This window comes from Opisthorchis viverrini (genome assembly GCF_000715545.1).
Source record: "Opisthorchis viverrini unplaced genomic scaffold opera_v5_16, whole genome shotgun sequence".
In the NCBI taxonomy this organism is placed as follows: domain Eukaryota; kingdom Metazoa; phylum Platyhelminthes; class Trematoda; order Opisthorchiida; family Opisthorchiidae; genus Opisthorchis; species Opisthorchis viverrini.
The window spans coordinates 3,232,720-3,253,500 of NW_008751672.1; the positions used below are offsets into that span (position 1 = coordinate 3,232,720).

Here is a 20,781-nt window from a genome sequence, read left to right on the forward strand (position 1 = left end):
AAACATGAGGCGGCCTGGTGCAGTACATTCAGTTGCCTGAGAACATCACAAACGAGAGATTCAGCTGGGTTCCAGGTGAGCCTCTCGAAAAAAAGCCAAATTAGTTTGCAAATGAGTGTCGATTCGCTAAATCGCCCTTGTTATCAAGACTCGTTACATCTGCTTTCTTACTTCGGAGGTAGGTTAATTTGCCTCCAAGTGCTCATGAACCGTTGTTTCTAATTACCTGCCTATTTGTAAACGTAATACCGGCAAAAATATTGAGCGTAGCAGGGATAGACTCGAATGCCTGGAACTTGTGTTGTTTTGCAAATCAATGTTACATTTTCCCCATTTTCTACTCTCTTCATATAAACTTGAATTGCAATTTGTAAACACTGTACACGTATCATGACATCTTGTTTTATTGTACCAATAATTACATTAAATCGAAAATGAAAAAATATAAAATTTCTTGGCGCGACTTCCCTGCTTTTTGCTGAGTCAGTGAAGTTGCATCCGATTGAGCTGATTGCTGTTTGCTGAAGTCGTGAGATTGGATTATTGTGTTTGTGTGAACTGTTGAACGTCACAATAACTCCTTGTGAAAATTTTCAGCTGTGATAACCGTCTACCGTGGAATTTACTTCTAAAACTCGAACTATCAGTGGAGAATATCCTTCTTACTCTGGATATATTCTTCACCGCCGAATACAATTACTGCACAACATTTCGTGTAGTGGAATTATTGGACCTCCAATTTAGTGAGTCTGTTCCGTTCACTTGTCCATTTCTTATTGCCATTTGTTATTTCTAAGCTGGTATTTTGGTTGTATATTCTATCGAACACGCATACATAGGTCCTTGTCCACTACCACCTTGTCCTCTACCACAGGAGTATCATATGAAAACAAAATTCTTAGGGCTAGACGTTGGCACGCAAACGTGTCTTATTGCTTAATCGATGGCTTCATTTTGGGTAACCCAACGACCCTTGTCACCTCCAGGGCTTGCCTTCACAAATATGTATAATTTAGTAAGGGCGAATGGTGTCCGCTTTAGTTATATACTTCTAGGAAGCGTCCATGAGGCTAGAGCTCCGTTTGTTAAAAAAAGACCGATGTTTTTTTCAACACAGTAGAGTGTATCCGCATGTTCCGTTTTCACTGGCAAAAAGAACTTTCTTAGTGACTCGATTACATGATCATTCATTTTCATTGCAATAAGAGCAGCGCATCTGGGGCCATATTATTTGACCTGAGACATAAAGAAACACATGGGAACGTTAACCAAGATCGTTTGAAAAAGTGTCGGTGAAATTTTGATCAAAACAACTTACCTTAGTGTATATTTATCGAGAGTTCAGGCAAACCGATCACATTGCTCAATCGTGAACTTATCCGTGTGATGATTCAGAGGCATCCAAAGTACGTTTGTGGAGCTGTGTTAACACACTTCCCTCGCATGTAAACTGTACAGGGTTCGAACTCCAAGGCAGCCAAAGTTGTACAATGCTGATATGCTCTGATAAGAGCGAAACTCAGTCCAGTACGTCCTCCTTAGAGGCTACTGATTATTTCAAGCAATCAGCCGGGCCACGTTGAGTTAATGCAAAATCGCAAACGTTCAAATGGAGGTTTATCTGCAAATGCGATACTCCAAGTACTGTGATAAAATAATGAGATTGCACAAAACCCAAATCTAGGGATTTCGCCGGCCCCTATACACAGTTTTCGGAACCGCTAACTTGAAACGGGTTTCTGTATAAATGGGTATTATGCCCACCCAAAATCCACACTGACTCAAAGCAACGAGGGCGAAACCTACGTGTCGATTCAAGCAAGACGTGCGGTAACAAGGTCAAGGTGTGGTTGACGTTTAAATCGAAACATTAAGGGCGATAAAGGAGCATAACGGAAGCGACAAATGTGAAATCACAGTGTACACAACAAGATTAGCAGGAAAGAATCAGGTGTGAACTCACCCGAATACTTCAGACGTGAAGTAAGCAGGAAGACCGTGGATGTGAATTTGTACAAAAACTTGAACATATAGACCAAACGTGACACGAGAGCGGCTCCTTAACTTCCGCGTGTTCCAGGACAAATAAAAATTATTGGAATATAAGGTAAATGGGAAAAAATCCGTCGTTTGCAATAAATTTTGTTTAATTTTGCTTTTCATAGAGCAAAGCGCTGAAGGAATTCCTCATGGTATTACCACCGATAACTAGTTGACAGTAGAAAAGCCAATGTTCGCTGGACATAACACGACACTCGTAAGTTCGCTGAAATCCCTTCGACAGCTCATAACCGATCGTTTGTTTCTTTGGGTTCAAAATTTATGCGTACTCATCGAGTTTCCCTTAATGTCATGTTCCACTAGAACTCTACATCGTAGAACATTCGCGAACTACACACATTTGCAATTTTTTGGTGTTTTGGTGTGGCCTCGAGTCCGGCTTGGATACGTCCTATACCATAGGAACTCTGTATTTAAACTGGCACGATTTTACGTCACCCAAGCCCAAGAACTTAGGCGATGAGTGTAAAAGGCCCACAGGGACCAAAGTATGTTTTATTCGGATTAAGTCAGAGATATCCAGGATGAATGCCATTAACGCATACCGCTTCGTACTATCTAATGTCAGATATACATGATAAGTGGTGTCTTTTGGGCCTGAAAATACCCCGCAAGTGCCGCACACCTCTGGGAATCCAGTAATAGCCAGTAATAACTTCATTCATTCGTAAACGCAGATACAGAAAAACCCATACGTAAAATCAACATTCCCAAAACGGACAAAATTCTATTCAAAAAGGGAAGGTAAGCCGAACTTGGTGTCTCTGCTAGTGTCAAATTGCTGTGCGTAGAAAATATCTATCAGTTGTACAGTTATGTTTGGAGAAAATCCTGACTTACCAACAGACGAGGAATGGTCAAAATATATCCTTCACAAAGGTCTGTAAATTTGCTGACCTGTTGAAAATCCTGACCTGTTGAAAAATCGTGCACATCTTTTTGACTGAAAGTTACGCAGTTGTCACTCCCTGACGGTCCAACATCCTCACTGAGAGAACTATCATCAGTTAGTGTTATACACAAATTTGTGCACAAGACCCAAAGATCTAATATGGTCACGGTGCCCTGTCATCGTCGCACAATTCGGAAGGCTCCCAGGTCTGCTTTATGGAGGCCAGAAGTGTCTGGACTCTGTAGATCGAGAATACCTGCTACATACGGGAACGAACATCGAGGGATTAACACTTTCCCCCACACAGCTACTTTATCGCCCGAAAGTAATATCTTCAGGCTAACCGAAACTTGTTGAGTATTCTAATCAGCGAGTCTAGCATGCCTTAAGCAGGTGTTTTGTTATGGCCTCAATTTGCTCTACACACAGGTCCTTTGACAACTGAAAAACAGTGTACTGTGGTAGAATTTGCGGACGGCATTGTACTGCTATACCAGACACTCACTAAATCAAACAGTATATAAAAGCAACAGATAAGTGGGCTCACGATAGTATGGTGCACTTAAATCCGTTTAACTTTACTGATTGTGCTTACGTTGGAACGATGTGGGCAACTTGATCGTATTTCAAGCTTCATAGCTCCAGTAGCTATCAATGACTGTTTAGTACCTCATGCTTATTAGGTACGATAACTTGTGAAATTCGAAGACTGTGTTGTCACTCAATAAATAATACCAACTTTGCGTCTCACCGGTTACACTGTATTTTACCCCGCCTTTTTAAATGGATTGCTGAATAAGCAATATTTTGTTATCACTATGTTATTGTTCATTTCATTCTCCGTTATTGCTCCATTTAGTTTTCCCGTAGCTATCTTGATTGAAGGAAATGTTAACGATTGTAAAGTTCTCCAAATGACACTGTTCGAGGTTTCGTCTCCGCCACACCCCTATGTACCCCAAGAAAACGATTAAGCACCACCGATGCGCATTTTTACGCAAGAAAGTCCGAACTTTTGAGCTTTTTGATACCTTTCTAAACTTGTGGATGTCACTTCAACCACAGCTGAGATCATATAACCGGTGCATAAGTGACCTAGGGAAGTTCCGGTCCTGATAATTAGTTATTGTTTTCAACGAGATTAAGTTTTGCTTTTTCGGCCTTCATATACCACTCTTTTGTACTCATATAAATCTCCTGATAAGATCTAACTCTAAAAGACAGATACAAGTGACGGATAAAACCCTCTTACTTTGTCCTGTTTCAATATAATAAAACTTGATAAACTCCCGGAAATTATTCTTAATAGCTAGTGGTGGTCGACTGACATGGCGATCTGGGATATTCGCAATGAGCAGCGGCAAGTCCTACCTTAATAAAACCCTGCGTTTTTGTTTCAACAAAGTGAAATACCACCAAACGCAGGAGCATAAATGAACCGGATGGTCTGGGGACTGCAAAAGATAGCGCAAAATCTTCCATGGTATTCTTGAGCTTTTGGCTGAGCTTGTTCTGTTAGACATCTTAAAGATGAAGGCGAATTTCAGACAGGCCTTCCCTCAGAAAATGAGTGATTTGCAAAGGGCGGCGCAACAATATGCCCAGAGCTGTAAATTTTGCTCCATTTGCAAGATCATCATAACTTCGCTAATGTAGTTGCAGATGTTCATGTCTGTCCTCTCTACACTCAACATGTTCACCGGTGTTACATCTATAAATAGGTAGGTAATTAGAAAAATGGTTTATTGGCACTAGGAGACAAATGAAATTATCCTCTAGATAAGAGAGCAGATGTGACGAATCTTGATGACAGAAGCAATTTAGCTTTTGAGTCGCGAACTCGCCGAGCAAGGATTGTGCGACAGGTGGTGACTAACATGCTGACCTGCTTAGTTGTGTGGAAAATAACCTGGGAATTTGCCAGAAAATGGGTAACTTACCAAGCTGCGCAATCAAAAAATTTACAATGGCTCTCGTTTAAAAGGATCTACACGAATTCGCGCCATATCGTCTACCATCTGCTTTCATCCACAGTTACCCCACAGCCCCAACGGAGCTGGTTTCGCATCAGACTGCATTCAAAATCCTGCTCTGTTAGCTGTCTTGAAGACATTGATATCCGTTAACAGTAATCGTATTCAATCCCGGAAATTATTCAGTGATAGTATCATCTACACCCACATTTCAAGTGTGTAACATCCGTACAATAATGAAGGGCGAACACTATCTCAGTGTAAGGCAAACGTTGTACCTCAGCTTAAGCAGTGTTTGTTCCGGACGCGTTACTCAAGACGAACCGACGACGTGCTGGGTTTTGTGATCCTTGTTTTCAATTGTCTGTTGTCAAAAAGGGGTGAGTGCGGTGCTGCTGAGGTATGAGGACTCTGTGTAGCACACTATCTCACAGTTATATAGCTGAATCTGGACTTTCCATTTTGAATTTCCAAATGCCAAATGTATTGGATATATTTATACTTGAGGAGTTTTCATTCAAGCCACCAGTAACCAATAGGCTAAGCAAGGTAGGAGCCATAATCTTGACTGTTGTAAATTGGAGGCTGATTCTGAGGTACACATCCTTCCCGCTGTTGTCCTATTTTGCACCTGACCATTGGCGCTTGTGTGTCTGCAGTTAAGTCAGCCAAACAGGTTTGCGTTGCACAATAGGGCAGTTGGGCTATGTAGATCAAATCAACATCTCCTGACCCGCTGAGCAGTGTTGCTGCGTACTGCTTCAAAGCTGCCGGAACTCCTTGGGTTTTTTCCAGTTTTTGTATTTTCTGTCAGCTAAAGATGCTGAACATCCGGTTCATAGAGTTCTGTCATTTTGGTAAAGAATCCTTTTTGAAGACGGCTATACGCCTGTGGCTGAAATTCTTCACTTCATTTGCTCTAGCTTTTCCCCGTAAGTATTTCAGAAGCATATTCCTGGATCTTTTCATGTGATCTCGGTAGCCGAATTTCTCCTATCCGGGACTGTTTTGATAATCACTAGACTATTCTCTTGAATCATGTTGGATATCGATCAATCATTCTTGTCGAACTAATCGCACCTCCATCTATGCTTTAATCGAGGTGTAACCACGGCAACTACTTAGCTAGATGTTCGTATTCTAGTTGAATGCGCTCGTATCTTAGTAAGCTCCTCTTCTTGGGGCTTATCAGATAAGCCTGTTTCCCAATTTTCTATCAACTTAATTTCCCACATATGGTGCTATCTTAGAACCAGGCTTTTGGTTGATCCGCGAAGCCACCACAGGTCGTGAATATACCACACGTCTTACGTTTTTCGCATCCTTACCCCGATCAGTCATTAGCTTAGTTTTGGAGGGCGCTGTGATGGTCTACTCCACGAGTCCAAGAGAGACTGAACTTGCAAGTCGGACAGTGTGAAAATTTGCCAAGCGTCGAACCGACAGTTTATTGTCGGTTTGGTTGACCTGTATTTGATCAAGGAAGTGCGCTTGCATGTGACCACCGCCTTGGGACTAGATAGCAGTGACTAGCTAGCAGGCCCCATCTACTTGAGTGGAGATACTTCCGTAACAGACGTACGTCTAATAGTAGTCACAATCAGGTGCGCAGGTTATCACCCAAGACCAAGGAATCGGGTTACGGTCGTCATAACCCTAGCTGAACTGTCCGAGATTTTCCAGACCAGGTGTAAGTGAACTATACCGGTGACAGTCATCCGTAGTTACATGGCGGTGTTACATACTTGAACATTCAATGTTTCCTGACTGAGGAATGGTAACAGAACTTTCACTTGGCCATCAAAACCAGGTTAGTTGTTGGATTGTTATTCGCACTTTCGGAACAACCAGCCAAGTTGCAAATGGAAAACAAAGGAGAGTGGTGAGACTACAAATTCTACAAATTTCGTAGCCACTGACCAACCATGGTAAATCTGTAGGTCACGGTTGTATTCGCTATTTGCTGTTTTTACTTTTTACGGGTTTGTACGAAGACCATCTGCGGTGCAAACAGCTATTTTTCAGGATTCGCGCACAATTCAGTGGCAGAAATCTGTCCTCCTCTCAACAGGCGGCATGACGTCAAGGAATAAAGATGCCTACGACATTCTGAAACTCCATATATGGCGATGTTGCTTCCGTTAGCCAACAGAATCAATCCATGAGCTTTTTCTCGATACTACTGTCAGTACTTAGCATCCAGTCTGATTTGCGGTTCATGTTAACCTAGTTTCCCAATCAGATAGCATGCATATGACGTGATCAACAATTTACGCTTTATGTAGTGTGCGATTTTGACGTTTGTTGCTCAGGATTGGATGTCACGTGAACTGCACTTAGACGATTTTATAATGTTCGAAAAATTCTCGTCACTGTTTGAATCACTAGGACTGTTGTTGAATAGAAGACAAAGGAATGCAAATGACAGAAACAGTGATCGAAAGCGACAGACCACTGGATAAAACAGGCTGGCTGGCAACATCAAAAACAGTCACAGGAAATAAACTAAGCACATCACACAAACACTGTGAGTAAGAAGCAAAAGTAACAAAAATGTACTTGAACTGCTTGTATGTTTTGGATCTGAGGATAGGTTTATCTTGGGACCGAGTGTGTATAATGCTCAAAATGCTATTCAGGACTATGGTGTCATTTAACTTTGTATATCTTAGAAACTTTTAGCAGGATGGCAATCTCAGGGCTGTTCCCTCGTTGCAGAATGCTGGGGAGTTTTAGGGCCAATTGCAGCAGTTTAAGTAGACAGTGCCACTGCAAACATATCCCAGATCTTCACTCTATAAAAAGTGGTCAGCTTTTTGGTAAGATCAAGCCAGTTATTTTCCATACGAATGTCTTTTGAGATACACTAGTCTCTCTGAAGGCGAATCTCTTGAAAAACCCTTCCTAGATCAAACGGTTTTTTCAATTCTCACCGGAGCGAACAACCTACCGGGCTGCACGAACTGGGGCTTCGCAGGGGGCTATCAACCGACTGTGAAGAACGCTAACTTCATTGAGATTGCTGTAGACTGGTGACACTTACAGATGTGATCCTCAAAGACAATACCTTGTCTCTTTGTCGATCACAATGATCCCTGGGCTTTATGTCGGCGGGTGTGAAGCCTTTACAACTCGTTGGTACAGACGTTCTTAGAGAGGTAGGCAAGGTGACATAGGCAGGATCAACAGTTTGGTCTAAACTCATACTAGCCCAGTGGTTCTCTTGTTACTTGGAGAAATTCAGGCTGGTGTCCAGGGGTGCGCGTGGTCTTTGTTGTAATATATGGTCTTTTGTGGGATTTTATTTGCAGATGCTTATTAGATCTTGTTGACACATTAAACTAGTCAGAGAAGGTGGAGCTGAGTCACTGATGTCTGGCTACCTTGATGGAGCTAAATGCAGGTTTTGGTGCCGTTCGTATGAACGTCAGTAACGTAATTAGTGCTTCAAGAAGGAAAAAACTAACAATGACACGGTATTCAAGTTTCTTTAGCAAGTTCATTTGCCCCGCCGACACGGCAGAACCAATTACCAATTGATCCGTCATTCAGACTATCTCTTTGGACGATGCTGCTAGCAAACTTTGTGTACTTATGTTTTTTCCTTCGTAGCGTGGGGAGGTTTTAGAATCTCCAATGACAATCTTGTCCTGTAAGTGAAGCCAGTCGAAAACTACCAAATCTGCTCAAACTAATGATGATCTATATGTACCTCAGAAAGGAAGAGAAGTTCTATCTGCGAAGTCGTCTCTTTGAAAGCCGGTCAGTAAACGTGACCACGAGATGTGGGTTTCCTGACTGAAGCATTAATGACAATATATCATGTCCAAGTGGGAGCCAATTATGCTACTAAGCTGCCCCTCGGGGTCGAAAGTTTAGGTATTTGAACTACCAACTGAGAGGTCACGGGTTCAAGACCTCCTGGAGTTTCATGATATGCACACAACTGATGGATTTCCATAAGGATGAATCAATCAGCTGTACAATGCTCCTCGGTTTTCTAGCATAAGTCGGTTTTGCTTGGACGGTGTAACTCCCAATAAAATTACCAATATGTTCAGTTTCCATAAGGATGAATCAGCTGTACAATGCTCCTCGGTTTTCCAGCATAAGTCGGTTTCACTTGGACAGTGTAACTCCCAATAAAATTACCAATATGTTCGCGCTGCACCTTGAATTTGATGCGAACTTAGTGTTGTTAGACTTATTGTGCGGAAACTCCGGGAAGGTCCGTTTATGACTAGATGGCACATCTTCAAAAATGCCGTTGACTTACTTCAGTCAGGTGCCATGCCGTGTATTATGTTCTTTCAGAGGTGACGTAAATTGGAGATTAGGGTATATTTATGCTGAACAGTTGTCATTGCCTTGGTTTGTGCATAGAACCGATCAGCAAACCCCAAGCAATGCACCCCCAATAGGTGATTTTAAAACCAATAGTACCCTAGGAAAATCCTAACATAGTCAAGCCATCTTTCAACTTCGATTCCCCTCATTTGCTGGTATGGTTCCCTGTGGTTGTGCACTTTACACATGGCATGCTCCGAGAACATTCGGCAAGCCGTCGAATCCCCCTCTTCTCTTTGTCCCTCTTTTCTTTGTGTGGACAAAGCACACAAGGTTGACTTTATAACTAAGCGAACCAATTCGTGTGAGACTACTTTGATTGGAGCACATCCAACCTCGAACTGACGATTTCACCTCAATTGGTGATGAAACGTCTGCAATTCAACTGTCAACCAGCAACCAAAAGCGTATCAGAGCTTCTTATTTTCCGTACTCTCGCTAAGTGCAAAGTTGTCTACTGAAAACCTGGTCACTTACAGGGAAGCGAATAGATAAACTCCAACAACCGATGCGAAATACCAGTGTTTGAACTACTGTGTATGTACTTAAGTCGTATCACATTCATCCAGATAGTTAATTATTGAAGATTGTCTGAACCAACAATCAGTTAATTGCGTGACTTGTACAATCGGTTAGCTAGCTATCAAACGTTTCCGGTTAATCTGAAGGAACTGCCCTAAATCGAACTGAAAAGCGAGCGAGCAAACGAAAGCCTTGCAAAAAGAATGCTCTACTGTCCACTGCCCGTTTGTCCGTACAAACGTTCTGTATCGTAGCTTCTCACCTAAAATAGGAAAAGATGGGATCCGCTTGTTTAAAAAAATTACTGTCGAAGGATAATGTTTTGACATTTAACCGTGTGCAAATAAACAGGGGGAGCTAATTTAGTGTACAAATACCACCAAAACTCCCTACAGCTGCAAATACACTATTTACACTTCAGATTGCTGTTAGTGATACTTTCAACTACAAAACCAAACACTGAGATTGGCACAAATTGCTCCTGTTTGTGTAGCCATTGTTGTGCAAGTTGTGTACAATTGAATCAATCCTTAGGCACTGGTATTGATTTAGTTCTGCCTCGCTCTGGCGAAACTCCGGAATTACAAGTGGTTTTACGGCATCACTTCTAACAAATTTTGTATCCGATTGCAGAATTCTATCATCATTCCACCACGAAACTTGGTTCTAATCCTTAGAAAAAAAGATACCGAAACGCCATAGCATTGTACTTGTACGGAACAACCTAAGCTTTTTACTCAGGTGCGTAAACTTATTCTCTGTGAGGTACTCTATTTTGCACTTCCTTGCCGAATATTTGGAAATTTGAGGCAGCAGCTTCTGTTGGTTTTCAGCCACGTGGATTCATCTGAACAAAACAATACTTCATCCAGGTTCTGAAAAAGTCGCCAAAATGCAGCCTGTCCCAAAACCACCAAACACAAGGGAGAATTAGAAATGTTAGGTGCTTGGCAATCCCGTCAGCCCATCTATCACATTCTAGACAAACTAACTCGGTTGTGGCATTCTAATGCTCTTGCACATTGCTTGTCTCCAAGGTCAGTGGATGAATACCACCGGTTTATCGAATAAGGCTTTGGTGTGCTGTTCCGTTAGGTTTGGTTCATTTTACATCTTAACACTTTACAGGACGCCACATGACCCCAGTCTCAAACAGTCGCATTACCGTAAGTTTTTAGGCAGTGATATTACCAAAAGTCTAGTGCTACTGTGTCTTGCCATCCTGTTTATACGCTGTGGTGTGAGCCCTGATGTAATGCTGAAATTAATGTGGTGTTTCCAAATGTGTATTCCGCAAATCGTCAGTGAAATTAGGTCAGGCGAACATCCAGTACAAGTGACTGACTGACGTTCAATAAAGTCTCCCGGACGATTTAGCTGTGAACGTCACTGTATTCGCTCAACAGTTCACCATTCGCTGGACAGTCATTTCAAAATATTTTCAAGATGCATGCCGCATACATCTCCGAGTCCACATGCTCGTCAAGACATTCTTCTAATGGTAACATCCGAACAAACTGTTTTCTTCTGGTTCCAGAGTACAAACAACTTTCTTCGAAGCTTCTTTACCCAAGTTTTTCCTAACTTTCAGAGCATCTACTAGGTATACTTGGCGTTTTACGAACGATTCCTAGTGTCTAATTAGGACTTACGGGGGTTCCCTTGTGTTTCGAAACTGGTTCAGCAAGATTTCCAGTAAACCATGGGATTACGTTTGGTGCCATACAATCTTCACTTGGGTCTGGTTGAGCAGGTCGCGACAACGTCACCGCAACGCCTTTGATGGAAAATTGGTATATATATTAGTGGATTTGGGATGCTCTTATCCATTACGGATGAATTTTGTCGTGGACTAGTACCTTAACGCAAAAGGTGGCGGGCGGGTCGTCTCTGTGGCACGACACCAAAGTTCCTTAAAGAGCATCGATCAGCCTTGCCAACTGTGTAAAGAACCCATCAGTCCTGTAGGCACGGGCGACACTGACTGGTCACTCTTAATATCATCTTTGGTCACATCATCTTAAAGAAACATTTACAACAACGATGCTAGCTTTTAGTACTTTTTTCCTTCAGAACATACTTTATTTACTAAGCACCATCTCAAATGCGGTTAGTGAAGGTGATTTCCTACTGTAGCAACATCTTTCTTCGCATGTTCGTGAACCAAACATAGTGACCGCATTCATTTCAGTCCAGACTGCAGATTGACTTTCTATGTTCTCTGGTTCAGTGTAAACGTTTGTTACAAGTTCACAATCCCTAGAAATCCGGTTCATCGTCCTCTCAAGAGATACTCTGGTAATGTAACATTCATACGCAGTGTATGCATCACCTGATGAACTTAGATTTGCCGAATTGCTAGGCACGACACACTAGTCCGAAGGGAGATTCTGGGATCTACTTAATTATTTCATCAAAACCAACTCCATATGTAAACGAGAGTATTTATCGAACGACCAAAATGTTTTTCACGTTTCAGAACAAAGAGTAGACAATTGTGAATAAGGAGACTGTTGTCTTTAGTTAGTTTGCTTGGGGATGTTGTGAAGTTTGCCCCAGTCCAACGATGGGTTATGCCATTTGATTTAAAGTGGTACTGATTACCAGTTCAAGCTACAACGCGTTTCTCATGCATTAAACTTCTCAAATCACTGTCATTTTTATCCCGTTTGGTTCCTGCCATTTTCTAAAAAAGAGAATATCAAAAAGTTTACGTTTTCCTAATTAGCAAACAATCATCCATTACTTGCTGCGCTTCCTATGACCAGAAACATGAGATGCTGTCAAGGAGAATACTCATTTCTGGACACTAGCGACAGACCTTTGACCAGCTTATCTCCCTTGACAACCTTTGTGACTTTATGTCATGTTTTTACTAACGATGTTGCAGATTTTCTGGAATGAAGTGTTGGCTATTATGAATGACGTTCCAAGGGATATGTACTGTTAGTTGAGATCTTGAATTATGAGAGAGATGGTCAAATTCGCTTTTATGCGTGTAATGTTTGCACTAGACAGGAATGAATGATCTGATAATTTCAAAGGCCCTGCTTGGCCACCCAGTAGTGCTGAAAGAGAGATCATTGAGTAGCTGATTATTAGACACTATCGTCATCGTTAACATCATAACACCAGTGTTCAACAAAGTTGCTTCGCCGCCATACAACCATTATGGTTATCTGAAAAAGAAAAATTAATAGTGGATGGAGAAGAGGTTTGGTGCTACTATCATTTAGTTTCGAAGAGCGTGGTCACAAACATAAAAGTGAATGCAAGCGATGAATGCGAAAGAGTAACAGGAGAATATGGGAGAAAAGAGAGAAACGTCTCATTCGAAATCATGCCAAGAACAGTTCCAGTCTGATGAGATGAATCCCAAAGTATGTAAAGATTGTGCTATGGAAACACGCGTCTAAAGACCAACAACCGAAGAAAGGACAAATATTGTGGATCGCTCTTCAAGGCGCGGTAGGCGCTGGCACAGTCAAGACTCGCACATCAGGCACAAACTGTCCGTCATGCTGGGTCTGGCGTGAGATTAAATGGCAAAAATGTACATTCAACGCCATGTGCCACGCATAAAAGTGTCATAAGTACACAGAGAGCCCACAATGGTAAGCAAACACAAGACCTTAGGAAGTCCCAGTCCAATAACAGCCTTAGCGGATTGAGGAAAGCAGATCCCTCGACAAGAGATGATCATCCGTTGGTGAACCAAAAGTCGACATCACAACCGATTGCATGTAGGGCTGAGATTATGGTGGGGGAACATTCATCAGCACCATACTTCTGCTTCTTCTCATTCCGCACAGTCACTCCGCGCCCATTCGAGACTATGCTGACGTCTATTACAGTTGCACGGTGATCTCGAACAGCGATTAGGTCAGGTTTGATGAAGGACGTCGAGGTAGGCGCTCTCAACTCCTCGAAGACGGTGTATCTCAGTCGACGGAGATGTTTAGCGAGTTCCCTTGCAACCCGATTATGACGAGCACATCTGGCATCATGCGTGATCCGAGGTACTTACACCTCCAGTCACCCATTCAAGCAATATGGATAGAAACTGGCAACAAAAACGCCGCTGGCGTAGATCAGCAGCCATAACTTGCAGACCTTCCAACCAGGCACAGGAAATCATACAGACGCCATATCCAGGCAGGCGATTTGTACTAACAATTTCCAAGTATTTCGTAATCCCTTTCATAATTCTCTTCTTGGGCTACTCTAAACTGAGCGCGGAAAGTATCACAATTTAGCAAACGACGGTTCAGCATATGCAATACATAGCCTGACCAAAGCAGCTTCTAGTGCTGGACAAAAACCTTCAATACAGTCCTTGTTACATAACCGAACACGTGCTTTTTGCTTGTCTTATTGTGGTCTGGTATGGTTCTACGACAATGTTTGTCAAAGACCTGAAGAGGTATCCGTCCGGCTTTTCAAACATCCCAAGTCTCAAGCATACAAAGACAGCCCATTCCGTATCCTGATGCACACGTCCTTTGACAATCATGGTTACACCGCCTTGACATCATAGGCATTCTAAATTATCAAGCGCAACTCCAACCTCATGCGTAATCCCACAATTATGTAAGTCTGAGATTATAGGGGACCCATTATGTTGAGAAACTTCGGGAGAATTTCTCTCTGAGCAAGCGTGTTGGCGAGAATTAACTTGTCAAGCTAGTTAAATGAGTCCAGGAAAATTAGGGAAACGTATGACTTTCTAGCACCTGAGAGAACGTGGAGGCGTGGTCAATGCGAAGCCGAAATCAGCAAGGCCAAAATCTCGCTTACCCCTACACGGGAAAAGTCTTCTAACAGCTAGATTCAACCTGATCTCCCTGTGATTGTCTCATTCATCATCGGTCTCTTTTTTGAACCGGGCACCATTACAAATTCTTCTAGGTAGTCCGGACCACCGCACGATTCCCAAATGGTATCCGAGAAATCAAACAACCGTTGACTGAGGACTTCTCTTTGTCTCTGTACAGTGCCAATCGGGGCCATCCAGACCAGGAGCTTGGTGTCGCTTGTAAAAACAAGTTCATATAGGTTCTTAGGTTAATTGTTTAGGTGACAGAATGCGGCAAGAGAATTAGCTGTTCAGAGTCCTTGATCCGGTGGCTGAGGCGTCCACCGTTATTAAATATGGTCAAAGTAGTTTGATTTTAAATGGTTTCGCTCACTAGCGAGTCGCATGGATCAGTCGGAATAGTCATCGCACGTTATTGGCATTCTGTCTCTTTTCCCTCCTTAGCTTTCCATATCCACCAAGCTTGACGGTCGAAGTTCAGTTGATGTCTGATAACTCACTGGCTCGAATCGTGTTTATGGCCAGCAGTAATTTTCCTGAGATTCAATCTGATATCCGTTGCTTCACTGAAGCTGGTGGTGCCGCGGCATCGTTGAAATTTCTGGTGCTGTACAAAGATGTAACGATTTCCCATGACCATGTTTCCCACAACCAGAAATTTTACACCACATTGCGTGATACCACCAACCGAGTCGTCTTGCTTGTTGCTTACAGCACGGCGGGTAAGCGAAATAATAGCCTCTGCAGACGCGTGCTTTTTTCTTCTCTCGCATCCCATCAATAGTACTCCTTGTAGGTCCCACTGTTTGGACTGATGATTTCGTTTGTCCTGCATCACATGTGAATGTGACATCTGTTGGTCAGCCAACACTGACAGCCTCAGGCATCTTAGAGTATCATCTTAAAATGATTTTCCATTCATCTGATGATAAAATTGACAATTCTAAATCACTATATCGTTTTCAGTACGCACATTTTACATCTGTGTATGGAGTTATGATGTTTAAAACGGTCAGTCCCACGAAATTTCGGGGTTCACACTGACGTTCAAGGACGTTCAAACCAGCTTCACCTTCCACATAGTTGTAAATCGGTTTTAATCAGGTTGGGTTTGCTTCAAGGAATGTTAACTCTGGATATATTTTGGAACTGTTTGGTTTCAAAACAACCTGAATCTTGGTCGGACGGCTACCGGTCGACAGATATTCTTAGCCTCGGCTAGATGGTGGAGACTTACTTTCAGTACATAATTTCGGTGCTCATATTTAACATTGAAAATTGTTTGTTATGCGATTTCAGATAATATCATGACATTAGGCCATGCCAACTACGGATGTATTTGGTATGAAAAAGTAATTGTGATAGTTTCAAACAACCTGACGTTTAACGGCGATAAAAACACCAACGTTAGTTTGAAAAGTATTTTGAAGCAGTTTCATTCTTGTTAGGGCTCATTAGCAGTGTACATCTCACGAACACGTGACCGTCACATACCGTCAATCTATAAGTGGCTCAGGAGAAGAACGATATCACAAGGTCAGTGAAACTTCCATGTGAGAAGTTATCACTCAAGGAGCCACTCAACACTTGTGATCGTGTAATGTGGTTTCAGTGACTGGACTATAAGTGGCCCTACATCCTAATTGGGAGCTAATCACACTACTTTCCAGCCATTCGAGGTTGAATGGTTAAGTTTTTCAATCACTAACCGGAAGATCGTGGCTTCAAAACTTCCTGCTAGCTTTTCGTGAGATGCCCAGGAAGGATGAAACAGCTGTGCAGTGCTTCTCAGCCTTCCCGCATAGATTGATTTCACTGACAGGATGAAATCTCAATCAATATAATTACTGTATTGCAAAAACCACGTTGATGAATGCAACAGGAAGTGAACATTTCGAAAACAGGGATTACCCGTTATTTATTGAATCATCGCGAGCAACTTTGTTCATTTGCAATAAACGAACCTAAAAGTTACCTACCCTCCTCCGAAAGCTGAGATTCAGAGATAGCATGCGTGTAGTAATTACGCAAAGAAAACTTGTCAAACGATACTTCAACGGTAGCGCATGAGTGGTCTGTCCCGGAGAGGAATCGGTACCCCGTTTCTACATGACTGAAACGCTCAAGACGTTTGTGGCAGGATTCGAACCTCATAGGTTTAGACTTGAATTTCGGCACAATTCCAACAGATTACCAACCCAATTTGTGGCCCAGAGGTTCTATGGATTTGAATGAAGTACACTTGATTCAAGTAACATACTAGTTAGTAATTAGAATGCTTCTTTCTAATTTTCGCTGTCCTCAAGGGGGATGTAATGATTACCCCAGGCAACTTTGGTCAAACTTTCATGCAGTGAAACGTAACTTTTCGGTAAATCCCAACCGTATTCTCTAAGTTTCGTTACTTACTTAGCTCGGTATATAAGTAGTATTCTTAGCTATTTCCAAAGAGTCTTAATTTCAGTACTCGAATTTTTTCTGTCTGTCTGAATTTTCTGTCAGCGCTAAACATTTACATCAGCAAAACCTGCTGTCTGCACCAAACCAACCATCAAGTTTTCAATCAGTAGAGTCCACAATGAAGGTGAACCATCAGTACAGCAGGTAACCAATAGTCTCACAGAAGACATCTTCATGTTTATTTCCTACCGGTTCTAGGCTACTGGAGTAGAGCAGTGTTCAACCGTCTGACAAAAGATTGTTCCCAGATTTACAAACAAGGTTAAATTTACTTCCTAGGGAAGGGGATTTTTATTGTTTAGGTCATGCGTGATACACTGACTTTCCATGACTGCAGATATGCGATGAGGAAGGACACAGTGACTCACCATTTTGTCACCGTTGGCTTGATGCAAAACAGATGTGCTTTGGCCAAAGGACACAAATATAGTTGACTAGAATTTTCAGTTCTCAGAAGCCATTTGTGCAAAATATGTACATTGTACTCATTGTTACGCACACAATCACTTCTTCGGTGCTCGGAAATCCACTCTGGAGGGAGAAAAAGTGTAAATTGTTTGTGATGGGTACGTCGACGGATATCAGCGTAAACCAGGTGGCCACGTTTATAAACAGCTCAGCTAGAGAAAATTGTGGGAGTGATTGAACTGGAAATAAGCTGAAATGAAAACAAAATTAAAAAAGCAAGTTATTTGCAACTAAGTGTATTTCAATAATTTCGTGCAATTAGGTTTCAATTAGAACATAAGGTTGACAGAAACCCGGGGACTGCGGCTACCTGATGAGCCCGAAGAAGGGCGAAACCGGTCGTGGGCTGAACTGGAGATAATCTGTAATTAAAACCATTCCAAAAATAATAACAAAAGCGTACTTTTGATAGTCTTCCGATGTAAGACAGCTAACAAAGCTGATCTTACAAGCAGACTGTGATGCATATAGTGTTCTACTTCGCAAACTTCGTTTGGTGGCTTACTTAGATCTTTTAACCGATTTTTTGTACACTACCTGGTGATATATAATTTTGGTAGACTGACGTTTTCTCCATAGCCCTCTGGGAAACACACCCTTGCGCGTTTGTTTTTTCTTTCTGTCTCTGTTTACCTCAGCCTATTGTGCAACTGATTAAATTTATTCGCAGTAACGTCGTCGAGGATAAATAACATATACTGTAAATTATTAACCAATAAATAACAATAATAAAATATAGTATATACAATATAATATATCTTATATAAATGTGATAGATGATATATAACATAATAATAATAAATAATGTCGAATGATATCGTCAAGAACACGGTCGGTCCCGTGTTAGTTCACGGAAGATACTCTCAATAAAATGTGCAAAAAAACCCAGTTCTCTACGAATAATCTGCACCATAACAAATTTGAGATATGGCTACCATATACAAGTGCAACACGAAAGCTAACCAGATAGGAAGTCAGTGCGTGTCTAGACATATGCTTCACAGCATCTTTGCTGAGCATAAAAAGACACCTGTTGTTTTATCTTAGCTACGGAATATAGGTATGTTTCTGGAGACTCACCGGATTCGGCCCAAACAGGTATGCATCAATCCAAACATGGACATAACGCACTGGTATCATCAACCGACTGGATGAATAAATCAGATCAGGACATCCATGTATATCACCATACGTTCAGCTCCACAAGGTCAGCTCATCCAATCTTGATAACTGAAGTTGTGGCCAACTAGATTGGCTGGGATTGATGATTTTTGTGAAGTACCGCCCCTCCGGTGTAGCCTGCACTGGCAAATGTTGACTGTAAAAATAGCGCAGAAGGAGACCTAGCCCTTGATGTTGAGGCAAGCAGCGAGCAAGATTAGCAGTAAAAGTTCAGGGGAAATTTTCATCTTGAAAGTTCAGTAATGGGTCTCATACAGTTTGATTTCTAACCGTTGTACCTACCAGTACACGGTTTAGTACTCAGATATTCACTTGTGTCTCAGACAAGTGACTGTGACCTCCTAGATTATGCCGCATAGTAAAGCGGGAATTTGGATTCGGAAAAACAGCGTGGGCTTATACTTGTCATCCCATCGACAATTTCCTAACAGGATTTTGAAGACTAGACGAGGAAACAGTGCTTAGTGGTCTTCCTTTAGCAAACTTGTCACCAGTTTCAGATGTAAAATAAATGTTTATTAAGTTTCAGGCTTGGTACAAGTCCAGGACAGTAACAAGCAAGGTTGGTGATCAAACTTCTTAGACCATTGATGGAATCTCCAAAGCGATCATGATCCGGTCGTCTATTCGTCGATGGTCGAAGAGTCTGGCTCCACCATAGTAAATCTGGGTGGTGTTCTTCAGCTTGCTCAAAAGGCTGTAAACCCCGTTGACTACAAGGTCTGCTCAGGCAATACAGTAATACCTCACAGATTCGCGTCCCCCGATACTTAAATTTACCCACCGACTGAACCATAACAAACTGGTATCCACCAATAGTTCGAAGGTTCTTGAAGTGCTTGCAAATTTTTCACCCCAGTGAATGCCAAAGAAACAACAGCGAATGTACTTAATCAGCTCCGTGAATTGCAGCGATACTATTATTATTGTATATGTTTGTGTGGGACGAATCCCTAGCAGATGAAATTTTAACTTTCCTTTTCAGGGCAGTGCATTAAGCTTGATTGTAAACGGAGTCTGTGTGCATGTGTGCTGCCAAAGTTTGGGTTTTAACACTGAAACTGAGCAACTGCAGCACAGTCTTAGGGTTTTTATGGCTCAACCGCACAATCTTGGGTGCTCCTTGATTGCCTTAAAACGTGTAAATTATTACTGAATTCCACTTCACCAATATATTGCGAACTAGCGTTCCGAAGTTACAATGGGAAGCAACAAATTTGCTAAAAATCGCTCACCTGTAACGGCAAACTATTTGTGGCATTTTTGTTGAATACCCACCGGTATACAGCAGTTCTTGAACCTGATAAGATGAAAACGAAAGCTGTCCGTTTCCATTAGAATGTTGTTTTATAAAATGAGATTCCGATAAATCATTATCCCCGGAAACTTAGGATTTAATCACGTTTTTTATGCCTAGTACATGGTGTTCCCGTCGGATGTGGGATATGTCTTGGTGACAACATGTGGTGTTTGATATCGCCAGACCATTTCAACACATTTTATAGACGGTCGTCATACTTAGAAAAATGCCTATGAGAGATGGACAAACATCAATGAATCAAAGGCACTACTTGACGGTACAACCACATAGCGCCGCCTAAAACGCAACTAAAGCAAACAGCTATGAAACAAAATCAATAATAACTGGAAGCAACTCCAAGCTCTCCACAAGATTACAAAAGAGCAATATTGAAGAATGAGAGCTCGGCCTGTCCCCGCTTCTACGGACTCCCAAAGGCACACAAAGAATCTCAGGCCAATTCCTCGAACAGCGATCTACATTCTTTTGAAAAAAAACTATGCAAAACATCTCATCGGTGAGTCTCAACACTCAATCAACAATGCGCGACAATTTTCGGAGAAACTAATGGACGTAAGCATCGATCAGGACGAAATAAGGGTCTCATTTGATGTGAGCTCACTATTCACGTCTGTAGACCTCGATTCGTTCAAGACAACTGTGGCCGAATTATTGAACAACGGCGACATGCGAACTGAATCGCTGAAGAAAGTAGAGTTCTGTAAATCACTTGACTTATGCCTGATAACACATTTGGAGT

At 41.9% G+C, this 20,781-nt stretch overlaps 1 protein-coding gene across 1 annotated transcript in view; it reads left to right on the forward strand.

Annotated features, from left to right (window-relative positions):
* Nucleotides 1-18,197, forward strand: part of T265_01529 (hypothetical protein) — a gene marked incomplete at both ends in the record, with an annotated part of 39,262 nt that extends 21,065 nt beyond the window's left edge. The window contains 4 exons of the mRNA XM_009165570.1: nucleotides 5,741-5,858; nucleotides 8,539-8,578; nucleotides 15,056-15,333; nucleotides 18,178-18,197. Of these exons, the coding sequence (XP_009163834.1) occupies nucleotides 5,741-5,858; nucleotides 8,539-8,578; nucleotides 15,056-15,333; nucleotides 18,178-18,197 (456 nt within the window). The remainder of the gene's footprint in view (nucleotides 1-5,740; nucleotides 5,859-8,538; nucleotides 8,579-15,055; nucleotides 15,334-18,177) is intronic.
* Nucleotides 18,198-20,781: the final 2,584 nt, after the last annotated feature.